This window comes from Pomacea canaliculata, linkage group LG7 (genome assembly GCF_003073045.1).
Source record: "Pomacea canaliculata isolate SZHN2017 linkage group LG7, ASM307304v1, whole genome shotgun sequence".
In the NCBI taxonomy this organism is placed as follows: Eukaryota; Metazoa; Mollusca; class Gastropoda; order Architaenioglossa; family Ampullariidae; genus Pomacea; species Pomacea canaliculata.
In genome coordinates this window covers 26,225,917-26,248,567 of record NC_037596.1, presented here as the reverse complement: position 1 = coordinate 26,248,567, position 22,651 = coordinate 26,225,917, and the positions used below count along the sequence as shown (strand labels likewise).

The 22,651-nt window shown below is 41.2% G+C and overlaps 1 protein-coding gene across 1 annotated transcript in view; it reads right to left on the bottom strand.

Annotated features, from left to right (window-relative positions):
- The window catches only part of LOC112567903 (serine/threonine-protein kinase SIK3-like), a 47,908-nt gene extending 26,712 nt beyond the window's left edge, over positions 1-21,196 (bottom strand). The window contains exons 1-3 of the mRNA XM_025244778.1: positions 20,866-21,196; positions 16,111-16,268; positions 12,759-12,939 (exon numbers count right to left, since the gene is read on the bottom strand). Of these exons, the coding sequence (XP_025100563.1) occupies positions 12,759-12,939; positions 16,111-16,268; positions 20,866-21,169 (643 nt within the window). The 5' untranslated portion in view covers positions 21,170-21,196. The remainder of the gene's footprint in view (positions 1-12,758; positions 12,940-16,110; positions 16,269-20,865) is intronic.
- Positions 21,197-22,651: the final 1,455 nt, after the last annotated feature.

The following is a 22,651-nucleotide window of genomic DNA, read 5'->3' as shown; positions in this document are numbered from 1 at the left end:
CAGCAGCAACTCCCGGTAGGAGACGATGACGCAAACAGTGTGCAGCGATCTCTATCAGCAACTCCCTGCTGGAGACGATGACGCAGTGGTTGTCGGCGTTTGCAAGACAGGACAGTCTTTACGAGAGCGATTGACCTTACACACAACAAAATTGATTTCTCGAGACAGGATGGGAAGAATTTGAAAAGAGAATTTATGGAGAAGGGGGAAAAAAAAAAGTCAGGTTGCGGCATGCCGACAAAAAAAACTGATGTGGCCAGGTCACTGCAGGTAAACTGACTACGGGACGCTAGGGCCAACACAGAGATGGACGGACTCCTTTCTCGCTCACTCGCCGCAGATCGCATTGCCACGTCAGACAAGTGGCCCTAGTTACCGGCCTGGTTACCCAGCCCCCGCTCAGTGGGGTTCGGTTTGCGTCATTCGGCGAAGCGAGTGCATTGAGGAAACGACGGTGGTCCAGATACGGGACTGGCAAACCCTCGGTGACCGAGACAGAGGCGATAACAATCCGTGCTTGGCGACGGCATGTAGACTGCTACGCAAAATTCGCGTCACTTCTTTCTCTAGTCTGTTCGGAGCGTGCGTGCGTGCGTGCGTGTGTGTGTGCGTGCGTCGTTCGTTCGTTCGTTCGGGTGTAGGCGGGGAGGGGAGTATCTGCTGGTGGGTGAATGGGATGGGGTGAGGGGGTTGCTGGGCAAGTAAGACAGCAGAAACCTTTGAGACAATGAAAAAGAGGAAGTGTATGCGAGAGAGAGAGAAATATTTGAGTTATTTTCTAGTTTGGGTCCTGAACAGACGAGTTCGAGTGTATTCTTTTTTGTAAATCTGTTCAGCATTTAGTAGCTTGCATTTAACAAAACTCTTGAGTCCTCTGTGCTTAATAAAATAGAAAAAGATACAACTGTCGACTTACTCGCTGCTTTTAAACTATTATAAATCATTAAACAATGTTTCTTCATCATATCTGCGCACAAACCTGACGTCACTGCGCAAGATGTCTGTAGGCAAGTATCTCGAAAATAGAAGTTAGAAAAAAAAATATCTTGCACTAAACATTACCCAGTCATTAATGGAGAAAAAACCGCCAGTAGATCTTTAAGTGTTAACGGTTTCTCTTGCCCAACGGAGATGCAGCTCGTGAACACCGTGAGCGTTCTAAAACCATACCGTTACTGCGCGTTTACGAAGGAGACTACACACTCACGATGAGAATTACTTACCTCACGAGGAAGACACGTTCCGCTCATAACAGACGTCTGCTTCCTCTCAGGTTACTTGAAATAAGAGCTACTTCCGAGACTACTTCTCCTCCTCTGTTAATTCTTCTCTGCTTCCGACAAAAGTTAGCCAGTTCAAAGCTCGCCTGGGCCTTTGACTAGAAGAATACTCCCTCATCACGAGTAAATGAGTTGTCTGGTCTATCAGGTCGGAGGAAGGGGAGCGACGAGCTTTGCCTCCCACCTGCGAATCCCAATGTACACGTCACAGCTTACTGCCGTGCGACCATCAAGGTGTCCAACACTATACCTTTACCTTACCATTGCAGATGTGCAAACCATTACATTTTCATCGTCCACGCAACAGACAGTTCACCGTTTTCTTTACAGCAGATTATTGCAACGAAGAAACTTTTAGTTTATAGGGGCTGTAACCGCGTTTCTCAGTATTACAGACGTTTCCTGGATTTAAAACGTGGTATTAAAGCTCTTTTAAGAAAAAAAAAAAAAAAGAAAAAAAGGACTTTCCTAGCCTTTTTGTTGTTGGTTTATTTTTGTTTTGTTTTTGGAGGTATCGCTGTGGAGAAAAGGGTCGGAAAAATGGATAACGAGTTTCCGTCGATTTACTCAGTTTCTGTAGTTTATGACAGATTAAAAGACATGTTTCACTTGTAGGGGAAAATATCAATTAACAGTGACAGCTACTCGGTATAATTAGCTTCACATGCTGTGCACTTTTCTCTCGACCTTTTCCGAAAGGGCGCGCGTGCGACAGCCTCCCCCCCAAACCTTACTACCAGTTATCCCGATGCTACCGGCAATTTCACCTCGCGTCACTTGATCCGAGAGAAGATCGCGGCGGTCACGTGTCCGCCCGCCCGCACGTACACTCTGCGCATGCGCGTGAACCTGGGTGACGGTAGTTCAGCGCGTGATGCGGAAGACTTCACGTCCTGCGTGTTGTCAAAGTTCATTTACCGCTGTGCAGCTAGACTTCACGACACCTACCCGTGTGTCCTGAGGATCCCAACAGTTCTTGTCTTCCATGATTAGTCGAGCGCGGTTCAAATCTTGTTCTGGCTTTTGACTGTCAAATGACCCCCCGTTTTCTTTTTGTTTCTGTTTTGTTTTTGTTCTTTGTTTGTTTTCGTTTTGCTGACGAAGTAAAGGGACTTTCTTAACCCGAGCCATACTCACAACTTATCTCATTTCCACATGCATGTTCCAAAACGTTGATTTATACATGACTGTCACATAAACATTAGCCGATCATTTTCACATTTTTAACAATTTACCAAAGGTGAAAGGCCCCTTTTAATCTGACACATATCGGCGAACTTTTGAGCAAATCTGACCGAGTCTGGTACACAACGGTCATGAAAACTCTGCTAAACGTTGTTAAACGTTCGTCCACAAAGCCTGCTCTAAAGATGTTCAGGAGTGAAAGCGGGCATGGGGCGTTTTTAAGACAACAAATTTTACAAATGAATTGCAATTTGATCTTGTTAGATGGGGTAAAACAGTTGCAATAAATCACTTTCTTAATTTTTGTGTCCGGTAGTGTTCTCTTTCCATTCGATACCCACATAATAATTTCTTACTGCTATATACCTGAACTACTAGTATTATTTTTCTAACCCACCCAATGGCCCTCCTAACCAAGCGCGTTGTTGAATATACGACCACGTTTGGCAAACTTTCCCACAATGATCATTAAAAATGTGCCGATGATGAAGCCCTGATATGTGCCATTTTCTAACATGCACTGTTCATGCTGCAGGTTGCTTATAATAATAGTCAGCCTGAACTGAAAGCAGCACCCTAAAATATTAAATACCTGTTCAGCAGTGGATACCATCACACTTTGGCACTGAAGGCAATGAGCAAGCGGACAGAATGGCAAAAATGTGGGTTGAGCTGAAAGAGACAAACGTTCGCGTCTCAGAGATAAAATGGTCCTTAAAGCTTTGTTCAGACCAACTCAGCCATCAGACATTTGTCACGAGACTCGACCAGACGGTCATTTTCCAATTCAGGGCAGGGCACCAGCAAAACTGGAAGCCTCACCTCGTGCCGCCCAAGTATGCTTCGCCTGAAGAACAGACTGCGGAGCACAGCACTGCAGAACTGCAGGCCCTCCTAAAATGGGGAAGAAATCTTAACTCTACTGCTACAATCTAATAAATTGTCTCAAAGTTTGTCTGGTTTTTTGTTTTGTTTAGTGGGGAGATGTTTTTTTTTTTTTAAGTGAACGACCTGGATAAGAAGCGATATCACGGAAAACCCGATTGTTACAATGACTCTCCTCCCCGCCAACATAAGCCCTTGGATCGTATTTTCCTCTTCTACGCAATATGTATTAAATGCTGCTTGTCTGCCTGAATTCTTCTGCCAGTATCTCGGAAGAACTCTTCAGAAGATAAGCCAGTTTGCTGACGTCAACGTTACGTCGAGCAAAATCCGATCTGCTCTCTGCTGACGCTGGCCCAAGATGGCCTGACAACCGAACACCGGTTAGCATTTTACATGGGACGAAGAACAAGCAGGTCCAGGAGGATAAAGATATGAGTTGGCTATAAGGAGGGGAAACCAGGACGTCTAGTGTGGCTCATTCCTGTCTCCTGACCATGGGAGAGATTTCTTGGACAACTCTCCTAGCGGTGCACTGAAGCAGATACCAGACAGGCTGCACTGCCTGACACCGCTTTGTTGTTGCCAAGCCCCGCTGTGCCAAGCCCAGCGCCATGGTGGATGTAGTCACTTGTTAAAGGCTAACCAGAGCCAAACATGAAATTAAACGCCATGTTGCTAGCAAGTTAACATAACATTCAGCAGCTGTAAGACTGATACAAAAACACGTATACAATTTTCAATAGTTTTTTTTTCCTTCAACCTTCAAAGCCCTTGCTTCCAATGCTTTGAACTCTGAAGCCGAAGAAACTCTACAGTTCACAAATAAACCAGTTACTACATTGCTTTTTTTTTAAAAAAAAGTGAATTTACCTACATGTATACTTTTGGCGTCATTGATGGTCGCAACCAATGAAAGCGCTTGAGTATATGCTAACACAGGGGTGGGCAATTAATTTTCCCAAGGGGCCGCATGAGAAACTGGGATGGTTTTAGAGGGCCGGACTAATATAGTTAACTCAGTTTTACCCAATACTGTATACATAGTATATATACTGGCGGCCGGGCCAGCGGGCGGGCCGGTCAGAGACAGGAGGTGGGCCGGATCCGGCCCGCGGGCCGGCGTTTGCCCAGGTCTGTGCTAACAGGACGTTGTCCAATCACTGAGACATCTGTAATGTCACTGGAAATAAGCTCACTCTTTCCAAAACCTCACTGAAAACTACAATGTACCTCGCGAAGGAAACAAGTTGTTCACTCATTTCTGGAACTATTAACCTTTAATGAACGAAAACCCCTTATTCGAAACATTTTTTTTCCCCTTGGGATGGCCTTTAATGCGGATCGCCGGCAATACTACGACACTTGACTCCGAGGCCGAGTCTGCGACCTCCAGCTATGTCTGTCTGTGTGACGTTTTCAAGACACTAGTACACGCTAATAATATCCTGTTCAAGAACCTAAAGTACTCTTCCCACACACGTATATTTGTCCTGTTCTAAATTTCGTTTGCTGCTAATGCCTCTTTGCCTGAGGGTCATCTCGACAGCGCTCAAAACAGAACGAACAAATGAAGCAATACCTGAGGTCATTAGCGTATATCGCAAAGGGTGGACTTATACATTACATACATGTATGCAATCACACAGTCTTACATACTTGTCCTTTGCACGGCGTTTGTATGCGATTTGCGGGCCTGATAATAAATAGCGATATGCTGAATAGTTCAATACGATTCATATTCAACAAAATTTCAAGTGCGTATATTTATCAAGACGCATTGGTCTGAATCCTACAGGTAACGCAATGGGTGTCTGAAGTACAGAATAAAACAATGTAATGCCTACGTCACTTCCCCTAAGTCAATGAATATTGTAGTTCAAGACTAAAATTTTAAGAGTAAATAAAGACTAAAAGACTAAGACATTCTTAATCCAACAAATACTAACTTTTGCCAAACTTTGACAGTTTTTACAGAACCTATACGTGAACACTTCGCCAAACTTTGTGTGTGTGGGTGTTGTTGCAAAACCGACAAGTAAACACTCTGCAAAACGTCGGCAAAGCTTGGTCCAACTTTGCCCGACGGTCGAGAGTAACAGTTTTCACTCTTCGATGCTCAAGCCTTCCGCTCGGCCTTTGCATAGTCGCGATTTCGAGTGTCTGCAGCAACAGCGGCCAACCTCTGAAGTAATAATGATCAAGTTCTAGTGTAGCGAAATCCATATCAACGAGTGAAGTGTCCACTCTACCGAATCAATATTATCAATCGCGGTGACGTCCCTGGCAGGGTCTCAAAAAGCAACTTGCGCGATGCAATGACGTCGTTTGCAAGGTCCTAAAAGTGAGTTGCGTGGTGCAATGACGTCATTAGCGAGGTCGTAAAAGTGAGTTGCGATGGTGCAATGACGTCATCAGCAAGGTCGTAAAAGTGAGTTGCATGTTGCGATGGTTTTTAACAAAATGTATTGGGTGCTTTTGATGTTTAATAAAAGTAAAGGCCCCTCAAAGCCTAAAGGCCGTAGGTGGGGAGGAGGGCAATGATCTATTGAGTGGTTTACCTTGTCTAGGACACGGGAGTGGGGTGAAAGCAACGCCAGTCCCTCGCTTTCACATCTTTTTACCTTACAATAAACCAGGTAGCTGATGAGGTGTGCGGGGGATGTTTGGGGAAAGAAAGCAAGCGGGGGGAATTTTCCCTGTCGCCAGCCCAAGCTACCAACAACTGTACGCGCCAAAGAGGTGCGATTCTACTGCAAGACGCCAGGCCCTCTGTCTAATAAAAGAGACGTTTAAAACCATGCGATTTGTGAAATCATGCTATTTAAAATTATCAACACTGAGCAATATGTCCGACCGCTGAGTTTTATTTCAGTTAACGTTACAAATTAAACAGTCTCTCTTGGCTGTAATGGGTTCAGATCTCGTCATGGACCTCCAGTTCTTTCTCTGTATATGGTAGCTGTTTACAGGGCTGGCTGCTTTGCTGTGATGTAGCCTTAGCTGCTGGCTACACGTAAAATACCAATCTCTCTCTCTCAGGAGTCACATACTACACTTTACCTCTGACAAAGTTTAAAGCGACTCGATGTCTCCATGACTTGTCAGTGTGCACATTGCACGATTCAAAACTTCTTTTAGCGTTCGCTCTGAACAAAAGTCGAACCCTTCGCAAAAGAATGCACGACTGGATCTAGGCCAAGAGGACGTGTTGTCCCACTTTAAAAGTGGGCTTTTCGCTGAGAAAAAGGTTTCCTTCAGTGCATCACATCTACTTTTTTATCTTGCGCCTAACACACCTTTGTGCACTTGGAAGGTATACTTTTAATCGCCAAGCAGCCTCACAACTGTACAACGCGCAAAACTGTCTAAAATGATTCAATGATGTTGGTGATATTATCTCTCAATGTTCACACTTCCATTTTCAACTCCCTTTTTGCTCGTCTTTTTTCTTTTTTTCGATAGGGTGCTGCAGGTGGTGAAGAGTAGGTTGAGATGTGGGGAACAAACTTTAAAATGAAAAAAAAAAAATGCGCGGTCAGTAACCAGGCAACCAACTGCACGTAATACCATCCTAGTTATCCTCCCGTCTGCCAAAAAGAAATGCAGAAGGCAAAATCCCAAGCAAACAGCCTTTTCTCCCTGACCCTGTCCTAGAAAGAGGCTGGGGGAGAGCAGGTCACCGGAGCACGGTATACCGGTCAGTAGGGCTAGCGCGCCGGTCAAAGGGAGGTGCTGATGCCCACCAGCTGTCAATCACGACAGCATACCTGATCACTGTGACGCACGCTACACAGGGGGCAAAGCAGGCGCACAAGAAGGTAAGGAGGGAGACAGGTAAACAGAAGGTAGGCAAGGGGACGTGGGGGAGGGGAGGCAAGGGGACGTGGGAGGCAATTTTTTCCGGGGGTGGGGGAGGATTCGAGATGCGGGGGTAGACACTGGTGGTGAAGTGGCAGAGGGGTGAAAAGGAAAATAGGATTAGGGCGAGTTCTCCAACTGCACGCGAAGTGGCGATAAGTGTGACGTGGGAGCTGATCTTATCGCTGGAGGTGCAAGAAACGAGCAGCATCGTTGTGCATGCGATAAACGATTATTTCTTCAGTATCAATGCTCACCGACGACGCGCCCAAACAGCAAGCATACAATAAAGTAAATGTTCAAATAGGATCTGTGGTATAATTCTACACATCATTATCAGTGTTATGTTCGTGTATGATATATTACACAGACTGGCCAAACCACTTGAAAAATATTGTCTCCGAAAAAAAATGTAAATTTTATATTCTGGTGATGTGGGCGAGGGGAGAAGAATGGTCTTTTACGGCACGTCAGCAACTGAGACATTGTATATGCCGATACATTTCGAAATAAATAAGTTCCGTAAATAATATGAAGAGGGAAAGACAGAGATAGGGGAAGATGAGGAAGAGAGAGAAGACAGAATGATGATGTAGAAGAAAGGAGGAGCTGAGATACTGGTCCAAAGACCTTGCGAAATAACATGAAACACTCGAACTTTCGAAACTTCTCGGGCTTCCCAAGCAGCAATCTTTCGTCTGAAAAACGGTTGCATATCATTTGCTCATTCGGTCATTCATACTGAACATATTTTCCTGGCAACATATTTCAATTAACAATTCGCATCGTAGCTGCCGTCCTGGACAGCCGGGTACTGCTCTTTATCAGTAAGGCCTCTAGGAGAAGTCGCACACCTGTCTGAAGATGCCTTGGGTGAATCAGATCGCTTCAACAACTTTGTTTACGCAGACAGGTCCTGTCTGATAAATTCCCCCATAAACAGCATGGCGTCAATAATGCCATAGCATTGTCTTCGCACCGTGCTGCTACTCTCACAACGAGTTCCTCAACGGCCGCCACGTCCTCAACCCTCTATCCCTAAACCTCCTCCTCCTTAACACCTAACCTCCAAAACCTCAAAAACAGTAACACACCATGTTCTTTTTTTCTTTCCCTTCAGTTCCAAGTTAAAAGCCTACTGACGTTCTGACAAACGTTGGCACGTAAGACTCGAAGAAGTGTTCTGCATCCAAAAATCATTCTTCTCTTACTTGTTACTTAAAACATTTTTATATGCTGATCCAATGACAGTATTACCTTGAGATACAGCTGCTGTGTCCTGAGTGTTTACTGCTTTAGCCATTATAAGCTGCCGAGCACAGAAAACCCCATTGAATTAAGCTGGAAGTAATTTCTCCTCACATTGGAAACACAAAAATAAATCTTACACATCTATTAATAATCAATTTCTGAATAAATTAATCTTTAATATTTATAACTTTTAGGATCATAAATTCCTAAATTAAGATTTATGTTTCAGTGAATTGAAATCCATTTCAGAGCCTAGATGAAGTGTAGAAAATAATGCGTATGCTGTTTTATGCATGGTTATATTAGCACTTTTACTAAAAGCCTGCAGCTTCTGCAGCTGCAGGTAAGCATACACCATATATGCCAAAACACTTTTTAATAACACTATTTGTGTGTACTGCTATGACTGAAGTAACTATAAATACACTGAATCACGAACACTGCTGAATGGTCTCAAAGTTTCCTAAAAAGTCACTTTTTTGGTAACTGAAAAAGAAATTCGGGAGCATGGTTAATTGTTAACCATTTACCCATTCTATGAAATTAATTTTTATGTGTATTACTATAAAAAATTGTGTGAATGTATAATTTTATATCTTTATAACAGATATGAGAGTAAATGGGCTTTTCTCCTTAAGAAGGCATTGCTTTTTTCCATGAATCAACTACTGCCAACAAAGGCCACAAGTCTCAAATTTGATTAACGCTTATTTTAACGAAATTGCACTACCATATTGTGAGGTCTGTCTCTAAGTAATGGCTAAGGCAATCATAAGAGAACAAAGAAGCCTTTCTGAAAACACAGATCCCCTCCCCCATAGTGCATCAAAAATGTTCCACACTCAGAACCTTAACCCATGCAGAAATGCACACAGCTAGTCTTCTAGCATAAAATGCAAATGACAATGTGTCTGCATTTACCTGATGATAAAAAAAATGATAATGGGAAATAACACTTAAGCCAGCACTTTTCTCGGGAACAGAACTTAGCAGTGATCTCTTGACAACAGCAGCTTGACAGACCAATAACAGGCAAGAGCAGGCCAGTAATTAATGCTTTATGAATAGGAAGCCTGCCGGTGAATGGCAAGGTGAGCTAAGCTGAAATGGTAAACCAGCTCGTCAATCTTATTCAGGTAAATGTGAACAAATGTCGTGCCCTCTACATCTGACAGCTCGCACAACAACTATGTTGTGCATGTGAATTTTGAGTTCACTATGTAAACAACAAGTACATCTGAACTCACCACCTTACATAATCCTTCTGAAATTTTTTTCTTAATGCCTCTCCTTTGCCCCACAGTATAAAATTTACCAAAAACTGTTTAAATACTAGTCTTTATGCAATGTACAAACACAACACATTAGCATTTAAGCATTTAAATACATGTACTGTCAAAGAATAAAAAAAGGAGTGTGGGCTGAGGCGTGAGAACAAAAAGATTTGGTCTTTGTTAACCTGACCCAAAAATGCTTGGCAGACACCCCGGTTCCAAGACAAAACTTTGTCTACGTGCATATTAAGAGGAACCAAGTCCTTTTCATCCACAAAACACTCACTGTAGAGAAGTCATATTCAGATTATTCTCAGCTACAGAATCAAAATTAGGAGGGGACAAATCACCTCTACACCTATCTCCCACTTTTTGTTTTGAATACACACATACCATATTGCCTTTCTTATATTACTATCTGACAACACACTGCAGCAGATTGATTTTACGTGTTACTGAACATTGCAACACAAGTCCAGGTTATTCCACTACCAGAGTCCACTCATCCTCTACTATGGATTAAGCCCTGTGACCTTTGCATTTATGCTGTAGTTCAACTGTCTATGATCTCCAACCTTCACACTGGGAGGAAAATGTTGTCAAGTAATGTGCTGCCAGCAGCCTTCTACACTGTGACACCAATGCTCTAAAGGGTTAAAATTCACACCAGGTTGGTATGGGAAGCCATACTGGAACCAGAAATTGATCTATTGACTTCTTACAAAGAAACTTAAATGTACAGGAGTTGTGGCAATATTTGGGTCATGTAGGGCATATATGGCAGAAAGACAACAGGCATAATGTTGAAGGTCTATGACATGATCAACTTTTGCCAGCATCATCCCCCCCTACCTTCTACAGGCTTTGGACTTTTAACTCAGTGCTTTGATCACTGCGACCATAGTACAAAACAGGAAGTTGAAAATTACTCTTAAACTACAAAAGACTTTGCCAAAAAGAAAATATACTGCCTACAAATCCTCACAAGAGGAATGTGAAAACCCTTAACTAGTGTAAAACAATTTGATGCTATGAACCTAACCTAAGAAGCCAGCAGCATAATGCTAGAGACTACAAGGTCCTTGAAAGAGCCTTGTCTATAGTAAATATACTGATCATTAACAATAAGAATATTACTTTTGCTAAATCTGCCTGTTCTTCAGAAGAGAGATTGCTAAATGTGGTATTTCGTTTCTACAGCACTCCATGAATAGATGGATTTGTGCCTATACAATTACAATTTCACCAAAAACTCTAGCAGAGATGCTTAACGGCTGCATCAGCTCAAGAACTTTCCCTTGTTTACCATTAACCATTTGTAAGGTTGCAGCATATCTCCCTCTGATGTGCTGGTGTTGTTGACAATTTAGCCTGCTCTGACTAGTTCCTCACCTTTCACCTTCATGTTGCTTTAAGCATAAACAAACAAGACAACCATAAATCACTGTTTTCACCATTTTCCAGCCACAGGCATACGACATTGAAAAATGCCATGTAACTACACAAGGAGCCATCAGACATGGAGAGATAACCTGTATGAATTTAAAATGTGCGGAATTACCATCCCTGTCTTAGCAGTGACACAAGCCAGGTCTTTAGAAGGTCATCTCAGACATTTAACCACTGTCTCCCTCCTGAGGGATTCATCTTAAAGTTTTTTGTGAGTATATGTAACGTTTGCCTCATATGCGGATAGTTTGTCACCTTAAGTGTAAAACTCAATTTTAAGGATACTGCAACACAACCTGTAATACACACAATAGATATGCAATTAGAGGCTCCACGTCAACTCTGCAAATTTTCTGCTCTACTGATCAATTTCATGACTTTTTTCTTTTCATCATATACATTAAAGTAAGAACCAAAGATCAATTAAGATGGTAAAGACTAAAAACAAATTGTTAGCTTTAGACAGTGATCTGTGTATAGTTCCAGTGCCAATGACCATCACTGCTAAGGTTTTACAGTATTGCATCTGGGTCCACTATCTGTTGTAGCTGAAAAGGTCATTTGTTCTCTAAAATCATAGTTTTACATATGCATGTAGTCAATGCTTGGAATGGAAGGACAGCACTAAGAGTTTAATTTTACAAGTGTAGCTAAATTTCAGATACTGCTTTCACTAAAAACAGACAGTAAACATAGATACACTGAAGTCAAAAGCAACAATCTCATTTGAGCTTATACAACACTTAACATAAATTTTGAATTATAAGCCACAACTTTTTTCTCCAGCTTTAAACCCTGTAGCTTAAACAGCAATGCAGCTTTTTTCCAAATTTTTCAGGATTTCAATTCTGATTAATTTTTCAATGAGCTCCATGTTAAAGTGTTAACTGTTAACATTGTTAAAGTATTGACTGTTCACATTTTTATATCAAAGCTGCATACTACTGAAGTATTCAGATCAGTTGCTGAAGCACATCATGCCGAAAATGAGATGAAATGCCTTCAATGCAGCTTCTTTTAAAACTTTAGTGGGTGCAGCTTATAGACCGAATAGCACTCAATAGACCAAAATTTATGGTACACAAACATATACACATTTTAAAACATCTTTTACTGGTCTGTTAATAATGCATTGTTACTGTAGAAAGAACTCAGAACATTTTTGTATTTAAATTGTGTCAAAAGTCAGAGATATTTTCCTTTTGCTTTCTCCAAATATCAGTCATTTCTTAATTAAAAAAATTACAGATTTTTGAAGAAATGTAGTTTAACAATATGTCTGCAAGTAAGTACAGTGCTCTTGGTCTCCAATATTTCCTGATTCCTACAGGTCCTCATTAACAAAGTCACACATATTCAACAATGTTTCTAGTTAACGAGGCCCTTTAGGAAGCAAAACCATTTATTAGGGTGCTTCACACTGCCAGAAATAGGGCTGCAACAGCCTACCACAGCCACATTGTGGTTTTAATAAAACAAGCTTTAATAACACTCAATTTGGGTCAAAGGCATAGACATTTCTGAAGCAGCACAGGTCATTGATCAGAGGAGGACAGTTACAATATATACTTACCAAATATCTCTCCACCACTAGCATACTCTGTAACAAGGTAAAGCATCCTTTCTGTCTCCATGACTTGATATAAACGGATGATGTGTGGATGCCTCAAAAGCTTCATGATCTGTATCTCACGGAATATCTTCGTCAGGTTATCTTCAGTCAGTTGGGTCTTGTCAATAATTTTTATTGCCACCTATGACATGATCAGGTTCATAATCATTGCTCCAAACATGCAAAAGATTATTAACAAACTAGCTACACCCCTCCCCACAAACAAATGACTGTCAAAAGGTGTGAGTGGGTGAAACTTCCAAATAAATCCTGTCACACATAATTTTCAAAATTTAAAGCTAATCTAAACAAAAAATAAAAAGGCTTACAAGCTGGACAGAGATTTTGTTTAAATGTAGGTAGACTTTGGTGTCTTCTTAACAACAATTCTTCCTGTCTCCTGATTTTTTTTAAACTTTGCTCATGAGTGTAATTGTTTAGTTAAACTCCTGCAGTTATTTTTACTGTCATTATCCTGTCTAGTGACATTTGACTAACAGTGTTGAAAGCAATCATTATACTTGAACCGTGCATCTTATTAGCAATATTAATTAGTTAACAGTAATAGTGATAAATGTACCAAGACAAAGCATTTGTATCTTCCCACATTTTCTTACTAGGGAGCAAAATGTTATCTGGAAAATAACATGCCCTTATCTGCATGTCTCTCATCTAGTTTCTTTTTACTCTGATATAAAGATACCAATCTCTTCTTTTGTGCTAGCTCTATGTGTACTGGAAGTGCAAGCTGCTTAATGCATCATAAACTATGGAAGAGAAGGCAAGATTATTTCAATCTGTCATCCCGAGTAGTGTTGTTCATTCATATTCTACGCAAAGTGCCATGAGGACACAGCAAATGAGGTCAAGGTCCTACACTTCCTTGATAAACCTTGTATCTTCCCTTGTTGACAACACTCACCACAAAGAGGTGATTATCTTCATGCTATGCTTAAATGGATGTTACATCACCAAACTAGTAAATGCTAAAGAGCCTTGAATACAAGAGCAGAAAAAATATTGCTTACACTTATGAGCAAGATATATAATAGCTTCCTTTACACTTTCTAATCTTTGACAGTGTGCGTGCATGCATGTGTGCAAGATGGGAAGAACCCGAGGATGGGAGGGGGCCCTGACAAATACAGAGCGTGACAGGAAAACCTTTAATGTTTGGTTCTGCACGCGCCACAATTTCTTGAGTTTTCTACTGTCAAAGTTCTGCAATGGCCTGCCTACCTCTAGAAGACCAAGTCTTGTGCCTTTTTCTATTCTTAATACATTTCAGACTAGGTGCAGCCATTACCCTATGACTACTTTTGATCAAAACAAAAAACATTTCAAATTCTAACATTAGAATAAGAAAACAATTCTGTGGTTTCAATATTACTGACAGAATTAAGATTATGACATGTAACAGCTTACAAAAATGAAAGAATTGTGTTATTATCAGTAAAATATGAATCCCAATACTTTTGACTTTAACCAATACTCTAATGTTCTAAGGCTGAGATTATACACGACATTTGCTCTTTCTTTCTTCTCACAGTACAGTAAGCAATCATTACTTCCAATAATTAACAAGATAGCATTTTCAAGGCACAATATGATAACAAAAAACAGACAATGTAATTGTCTGGAAAGCATTCAACCCTGACTGATACAATAGCTATCCTGAAATCTAGTCTGGGCCACTATTCTGCTACCTGCTTTGGAACAATAAAGGCAAAGGAATCTATTTCAGAATGAGTGCATGCTCAAGTTTTCTAAACTCATCCTGACCTTAAATTTTAAACAGTTCAAGCCTCTACAAATGTAAAGTACAGATAATGACTACTCCTTAGATGTCATGCATCATAAATTACACAGACTCCTATACCAAAACTACTAACTAGTCCACAAACTTGTTTTCTTGTTGCATTTGACATTTGTATCTGTTGTAAACAAGTTTAAAAAGCTAAGTAATAAATGACCCATACATGATTACATCTAAAGTATATGCATTTCTGATGTTCACAAGTAACTATGTCTTTTAAATAAAATATATTGAAAAATTATTATCATTATTTCATATTTTATTAGCTCTGTTGATTTTCTTATCTCTATGCACCTTGGTATAGATAAATATATAACTCATTTATTAAATGGTGGAAATATTGAACTACACTGTTTTTAGGGTTTTCATTACTCCTTTAGTTTTGGAAAACATAACTTTATTCTAATACAACAGGTATACTCAAAGAGGGTATGTTAAACCAGTGCAGTGTTTGTGATGCAGTTTATGTCTCTGCCTTTGCTACAAAATATTTTCCACTTTAAATCCTGCCTTCCTAATAGAGGTGAGAATATAAACAACTGAGGGGGATTTTATTCAGCTACACTTGTCCTGGCTCTTTGACAGTTTACACCTAAATGCTGTGAAGAAATTTCAGCAACTTATATAAAAGAAAATAAATTTGTACATAACACTTGACAAACAATTAAAATAATTTAGTAAAATTGCAATAATTGAAATTTTTTTATACTCTTTCTTCTTATCCCTGTTCTACGGAATCTTACAGCGTTCAATTTATACTTCATGTTCAGAAACTAAAATAAAGTAAATTAAAGGGGGAAAGCCTAGACCTAACAGTCTCTGTAATAAATCCACTCCACTACTTCTTTAATCGGAAGAAAAACAAGAACCAAGTTATGGATTACTTAGACCTTACAGAACCTTCTAATACTTGTGTGAAAAAACTAAAGATGACCTTCCATAAGATCTTCCACAGTTTTACTTTTATTTTATATGACTATACTTTGCTGTACTTTTTTATTATGTAGGAGCTTCAATAATGTGCTTCTGAAAACACACCATGGTGAGATGGAGTATCAAATATTTACTATTCATTTAATACCTTGCCAAGCCTAAAGCATAAAAGATGAGCGAAAACGTCATGGTCTCACAGCAACCATTCAGCACAATGAGTACCGATGCAGATGCGATTGCTAGTAACGCATTCTACTAGGCTGGAAGATATTAAACTTGTCTCTAGAAATAGAAGGGAGGAACTTACACTCAGGCAGTTTTGAGACATATGAGTATGGCCATCTTTCGGTCTTGACGTGCCAGTTAATATTTATTATTAATTATCCCACGTAAATAACGAAAGGTACAACTTTTCACACAGGCAGGCGACAACGTTAACTACCAAGAGGGAAGACTCCACTTAGCTAATAGTAACAGCTCGTAACACTGGACTAGGACTAGTTCTAAGCCGAAAGTAACACAGAACACAGAATTTGTGTCAAAGTTTTTGCTGAAACTACTTACCTTTGTTTTAGTGACGATATGGGTAGCCAGCTTGACAACAGCAAAATTTCCTTTGCCGATTGTGCACTCCATTTCGTAGTATCCTACCCGCACAGGCCCTCCAACACCTAGAGCTCCGTGACTGCGTCCTGCCAGTCTGCCAGCCATCTTGTTTACCCCTATAACGTTACGCATACACTGTAGCCTCGATATCAAAATGTCAAACTTTCGACAGAAATCAGTGTATAATTTATAGCATGCTAAAATAAATAACAACGGCTTGAAAACGCATCCAAACTATGTTTAAATAAATTTCAAGTAAATTATAAGTCCTTTGTAGTTTTTTCTTAGTGTTTGAGTGCGACTTTCTAAACCGCGCTAAGGTGGAGTAGAGAGTATTTTGTTCGCCGCAAGAGGATGTTGTTGTCTGCACCAGAGCCGCCCATTGACGGGGTTAATACTATACTTTACGACTGCCCGATGCTCAAATACAAACAAACAAACAATTAATTTCATCTTTATAAACAAGAGCATGCATATCAAGACAAAGCGGAATAAATTAACATTCTTCTCGTTCATTTCTCGAGTCTTTGCAGTAGTGACCGCAACCAACAGGTATAGAGCTCAACTGACAGCACTCGTGCAGTGTGAACTCTGAACCCATTAATTGAGACGGCTGAAACAGATAAGTGAATTAGAGGTCACGAAGAGACCAGACAGTCCTGTTAAAAAAAAAATCAAAAGCAGGTGAGATAATCAGCGCATGCAAACCACATGCCTGCGTGGCATATAGTCGACCTAATGCTTTCAGATTTATCCATGCAGTTTGTGTACTTCATTGTCCCATGCAATTATTCGCCCTCCTCTTATATGGAGAAAAAATATATTTGTGAAAGACGATAAATACATATGTTAGTCTACTTGAGTAGTTGGAAGCCTCGGTTACCAAAATTAACAGTTAAAGTCTATATATCTGTCTGCCTGCCTGCCTGCCTGCCTGCCTGTATGTCTGCCTGTATGTCTGTCTGCCTGTCTGTCCGATTTTTATCCTTGCAGAACTTATAGAAACGTATATGCCTGCATTCACTAAACTCAAACATCCTGAACACAACCCACAGATCAAAAGAGCGTTTCAATACTTAAAAAGAATATCCTGTTTTATTCGGTTACGTATGATTTTTCTCATATTACTCAGCCAGTTTATTTCTACAGTGAGCAAAAAACCCAACAAATCTCGAATGCATATTACAGGCAAAAATAATCAGCTGAGAGATCTGTGCAGTCACAAAAGATGTGCACGTTCGAGGGATATGGTGATTTTGGTAGGTTCCTATTAACTACTGTTGTGTGCCCCCTCTACCCGGCTGACACTGTACAAACACCGCAGCTTCGTCAGCAGTGGGGAAAACAAAACAAAAAAATAAATAAATAAAACATTTTAAGTCTCTGTCTTGTTTTTTCAATAGTTTATTCATTAGACGTGCTTCTTTCTGCATGTTTCATCACCTTCCCCCAGCCGTATGGCCACCTCAGGAGACGCTAGCTCCGTAGCAGAAGATAAAGCGGCCTCGAGACCATCATGCCAACATAATGCCGAGGTGAAAGAAGAGTCGGCCTTAATCGGCCTCATTATGATTTTCACCTGCTGCTCATCTTACGGTGACCTCTAAAGCTCAAGTTTGCTCGACTTGCTCTCGTTTTCCATGAAGAGTGTAAACACTAGGATAGGTACTACTCGGTGACTGGTATCAGGCATTTCGACCTACTTTTGGTTCTCGCTCTCCCTCCTCCCTCTCCTAACATTTATGTTAAAACTGACAAATGATAAACTGAGTCCTTTAAGTTAATGAGCCAGTTACTTTCCTGTCCGACATCTAGCCCCTCTCCTCACCTCTCACCCCTCCCTCACCTACACACACACACTGTGCGTGTCTATTAAGCGGATTTACTACAGGTGTGAAGACTGATCCTTTCTTTAATGACGATGGCAGGGAGAGACGAAACACCGCTTTGATCTCTCGATACCTGGAGTCGTGCATCGCCCGAATTCTTGGCGTATGACATGAGAAGACAACTGTCTGAGGCTTTAGGCAGGTAACACGTTGGGGTCATCTCAAAGACTCGAGGCCGTCATTTTCGGACCAGCGGTATCATCGCCAAAACAAACGATCTCAAAGCAAATCGCATCCCCCAACAGCGGGAGAGAAAAAAAAAAAAAAAAGAGGAAAATTCATGATATTTTTTTTATACCAGGATTTAAAGCAATAAATTTTTCTCACTATGTCACGATATCGTCAGAAGTGAATATTCTCTCGCCAGAACATGAGACACATCAACAAGGCCGTGGGGGGATTTGATTGAACAGGATGGGGGATGGAGGCATATTTTGCAATCTAGTCCAGACGCAGGATTCACAAAGTATTTCGTGTTTGGTATCTTCTCGTTTTTCACAGCATGCGTCCAGGTTTCAAGCCTAAATCGTTAACTGCCATTGGGGAAGGTAATGGAGAGGAATCTGTCACAAGGTAGGGTGGGGAATAGACGAAAACCCCCAACCCCTATTTCTTTTTTGTATACCCATTTGTCTCCACATTTGGAGGCCATGTGGTCTGATAGACCCAGCGAGAAGCTGACGAGATTTCAAGCTGTCCTTCAGCGGAATGGGGCAAAGGGTTCAAACTGCCATCCCTTCTCGTTTCAAGTACAAAAACGTAAACTACTCCTAGATGTAGAAGGGTCTCGGTGCAAAGGGGTGGGGATGGAAAATCCAAGGTAAATTTCCCCCTGGCTGAAGACGTCAGCAGTAAAGGACGAGCATGGACGTGTATAGGTGGATTGCTGTCTGTCTGCCAAGACCAACGCTTAGCCTCTTGTGAAGTTCTCCGCTGTAAGTCTCGGTGAGCCTAAACACACAATGTGACTAAACCGGAAGCTTTGTAGTCTCATGCCTCGATTTAGTAGTTAATCTGAAATGGGAATAAACCGGAAGCTTTGTAGTCTCGTGCCTCGTTTTAGTAGTTAATCTGAAATGGGAATAAACCGGAAGCTTTGTAGTCTCATTATTGACGTCACCAGTCGCAGATGATGACGTATACGTATAGCTTCGCCCTCTGATTCGTTAAGACATACTTCAATCACAGGCAACTCTCTGGCTTCATCTCTGCTTGAAAGATGATTTCCATAACTGTTTGAGGTTGTAGCGCAGACTTCTGTATTATATGTATGTTGGCTGTAGCACTGACCTGCAATGGTCAAAGGTTAGAAGCACGAGCTGAAGAGAATAGCAGAGCCCTCGAATGAGACAGTTGTTTTTTTTTTTTAAACTTGATGTCCCAGGGCAGAATGTAACAATAAAAGAGCCATGTGTGTGTGTATCTCTGTGAGAGAGAGAGAAATGGGAAAACAAGTTCCTGTAACAAAGCCGAAGATGGGAATCGGTGTGCTGACCTTTCACTTAGCAACACAGACTATACATGCATCAGAAATAAAGGAAAGTGAGGCATGCAGCCCGGCCATTGTAAGCCGACAGCTAGGCTTCTCTATCCTGTTGTTTTGGGCAGCCCTTGTTTGGTGACGTCAGACAGGAGGTGTTTTTCGTTAATCAATAATTTACAAGTTGATGTTGAACTAAACTAGAAACAAATGGTCTCTTCCTTTTAGAGAAGACAGACTTGAGTGACATGAAAAAAATATTTAAAAAATAGAAATCCTCGAGGGTTAATCTACAATGGTCAACACTCCATGAATGTGTCCAATCACAATGGACTCCGTCGACTGTGGCCGTCATTGTGAGAAGCGAGGATGTCTTGATCTAGCAGTTAGCAACTGTCACTGCAACAAAGCCAGCTTACCTTGCAAGTCTGAGAACTACAAAATATGAATACAAGGTCCTAGAAAGTGCAAGTTAGAGTTCAAATCCCAGTCTTCCTTTGCGCAAGTTTTGACTTTCATTTTTGTCTCTTTCGTTTTCCTCCCTTGTAATGGCTGTAGGTGGATTTTTGTAATTGCTGAGCAATAAATGATCAATATGTTATTGATTCTATTTTTCAAGATCACGTGGTATGTGTACCTTAGTCTAGTCCATCGTCTACTGAATATGTCAACTTCGTCACTGTCTGCTGCGCCACCTCATGCACAAGGAATTTAAGCCCACCATGCATTGTAATAGGAGAATCCATACAAATTTCCAATTGTGTGTCTTTGTAACTGCTGGCACAGAAGCTTTATTTTATCGTTCATATCGGAAAGCTACCTATGGATAGGAAAACTGAATGCTGCATTTCCATGAGATTTTTTTTTTCTCCTTAAAGGTCGAGTGAAGTAAAAATTTTTTAATCACGTGATTCAGCTCATCACAAGATATTATCTTCCTAACTCTTGGCAAGGTTCTCAAGATACACGCCATACAAACATTACCATGCACATAAAGATTTCATACTCCTTACCTTACGAAGCGCTTATCAAAGTGTGGTCCCATTAACGAGAACTTAAAATTTTTGGAAAAAATGTATCTTCGTATAATTCCTGTAACTATGCTGCTGATCTCTGGTGATGTTTGTGTTGTGCATCTCAAGAACAGAGGAAGTGAGGGAAAGTATTTACCTAGATTATAGGAAAAAGGAATCTGACACTGAGCTGTACCTAGTCAGAAAACTATTTGAACCTTACGAGTGCTTTAACTGGCACTTGTCATCAGAGCTACAACAAGCAATTGATAGTTCCACGTGATAGGTGTATGAACAACTTCGACTCAATAACCAGACTGATGCGACTTACGTGCGTATCTCGGAGGTCCGGCCAGGTGTAGTAGGGGTGGCAGCCGAGGCCGCCGCAGGTGTAGGCGAGCCAATGTCGAGGTCACGGAGGGCAGGGAAGATGGAGCCCCATGCGCGGAGAGGTGGGAGGGCAGCAGGTGGGTCACAAGGAAGATCGTCCCCAGCGGCAACTTCCTCCGAACTTGGCCGATCAGCGACGAAGGCGTACGAGCATCTGGCCATGATTTCGAAACCACCATCTCACCCACCAACACCAACACCACGACGACGAAGACGCGGTCGAGGAATTCCACCACAGTCGGCATCCACGACCGAACCAAACTCGCAGAAAGTTTTTTTTTCTTTTTTTTTTTTTTTTTCACTGGTCACACACCACTTATCACGAAACACTCACCGAGCCAGCAGACTCTACAGAACTCCTCACCCTGACGGAAGGAAACGAACATTCCACAATAAAGTTCTTCAATAATTCATCAAAGTTAAAAATTCGTCGTGCAAGAATCTATAAAAAAAAAAAAAACACGCACAAATAATAAAACAAAAATTAAGAAACAGCCTCCCCAAACCGGATATCCGGGTGGATGTCACTCGGCACACCCGTCTAAGAGAAACTTTCTAAATTCCAGCAAAAGAGTAGAAGTAGAAAGGGAGACCCGAACTCCACGCTGCTTCTGTCACCACTGCCTAGCGACTGAATGTTCAGGCAATTATGGAAAGCGTGCGATCTGGCCTTTTTTTTTTTTTTTTTTCTTAATTGTAAGTAGTTTGCCCGTTGTCGAGTCACAAACCCGTGAAGTTTTGCGTGCCAGTTACGTCATACAGCTGGTGCTACGCTGCAGCTCTGACGTCGTTTGCTGGCGCGCGGAGGGAGATCGATGCCAGTTTTCGCCAGTTTTTTTTTTTTTTTGCCACTGCGGGCTGACGCTCTCGTGGCGGCCCGCCTGACGCGTCACCGCGGACATGCGCATTGCCAACCTTTCGCCGCCAGGCGTCGCATCGATTGGAAGACAAGGCAACGGAATCGGGCATCTACGTCAGAAGCATAAGAGCTACGGAACTTAAAAAAAAAAAGGAGAAAAAAGTTTTGGGGATTATTTATGATCTTGTTTTAGCGACACTTACAGGCGATGTCGACTGTGGCAAAGAGTTTGAAACGGTGACAAATGTGTGTGCGTGCGCGCGTGCGTGTGTGTGTGTGTGTTTGTCATTGAGGTTCTAGCTATGCATTGTCTCCTACTCTTTCCGTCTCGTGCTCCTGGGTCCTTTTCTCTCTCTCTCTGGTCTGTGTGAGGGAAAGGGTATTGTGGGGTGGTCAATGACCGTGGGGATGTTTTTCTCTTTCAAGATGAAATGATTTTTTAATTATTAGCTTTAGGGTGATGGTGTTGAGAGGGAGAGAGGGTGTTGAGTGTGTATATGTAGAGTTCTCGGTATATGTGTTTATACAAGTCGATTGTAACTAGCTTTGTTTAGTACTGGATTATGTTTATAGCAGTTCTAAGATAATATTTATTGACATAAGATAATATTTATTGACATTGGTAAAGCTATGAAGAAATAAAGAATCAGTCTCTTTTCTTTCTTTCTCTCTCTCTCTCAAATACACACACACACCGGCGATTCTAAGCTTTTGTATTCTACACATACCTTTAGATCGACAGTTTAATAAAGGTCGCTTAAACCCCGCAAATAAACACAATGAATCTGAACTTCTTAACTGCTAATCACAGACGGGAAGAATGTAAATTTGAATAAGAAGCAATACAATCTTCTTTGAGCCCCAGTAT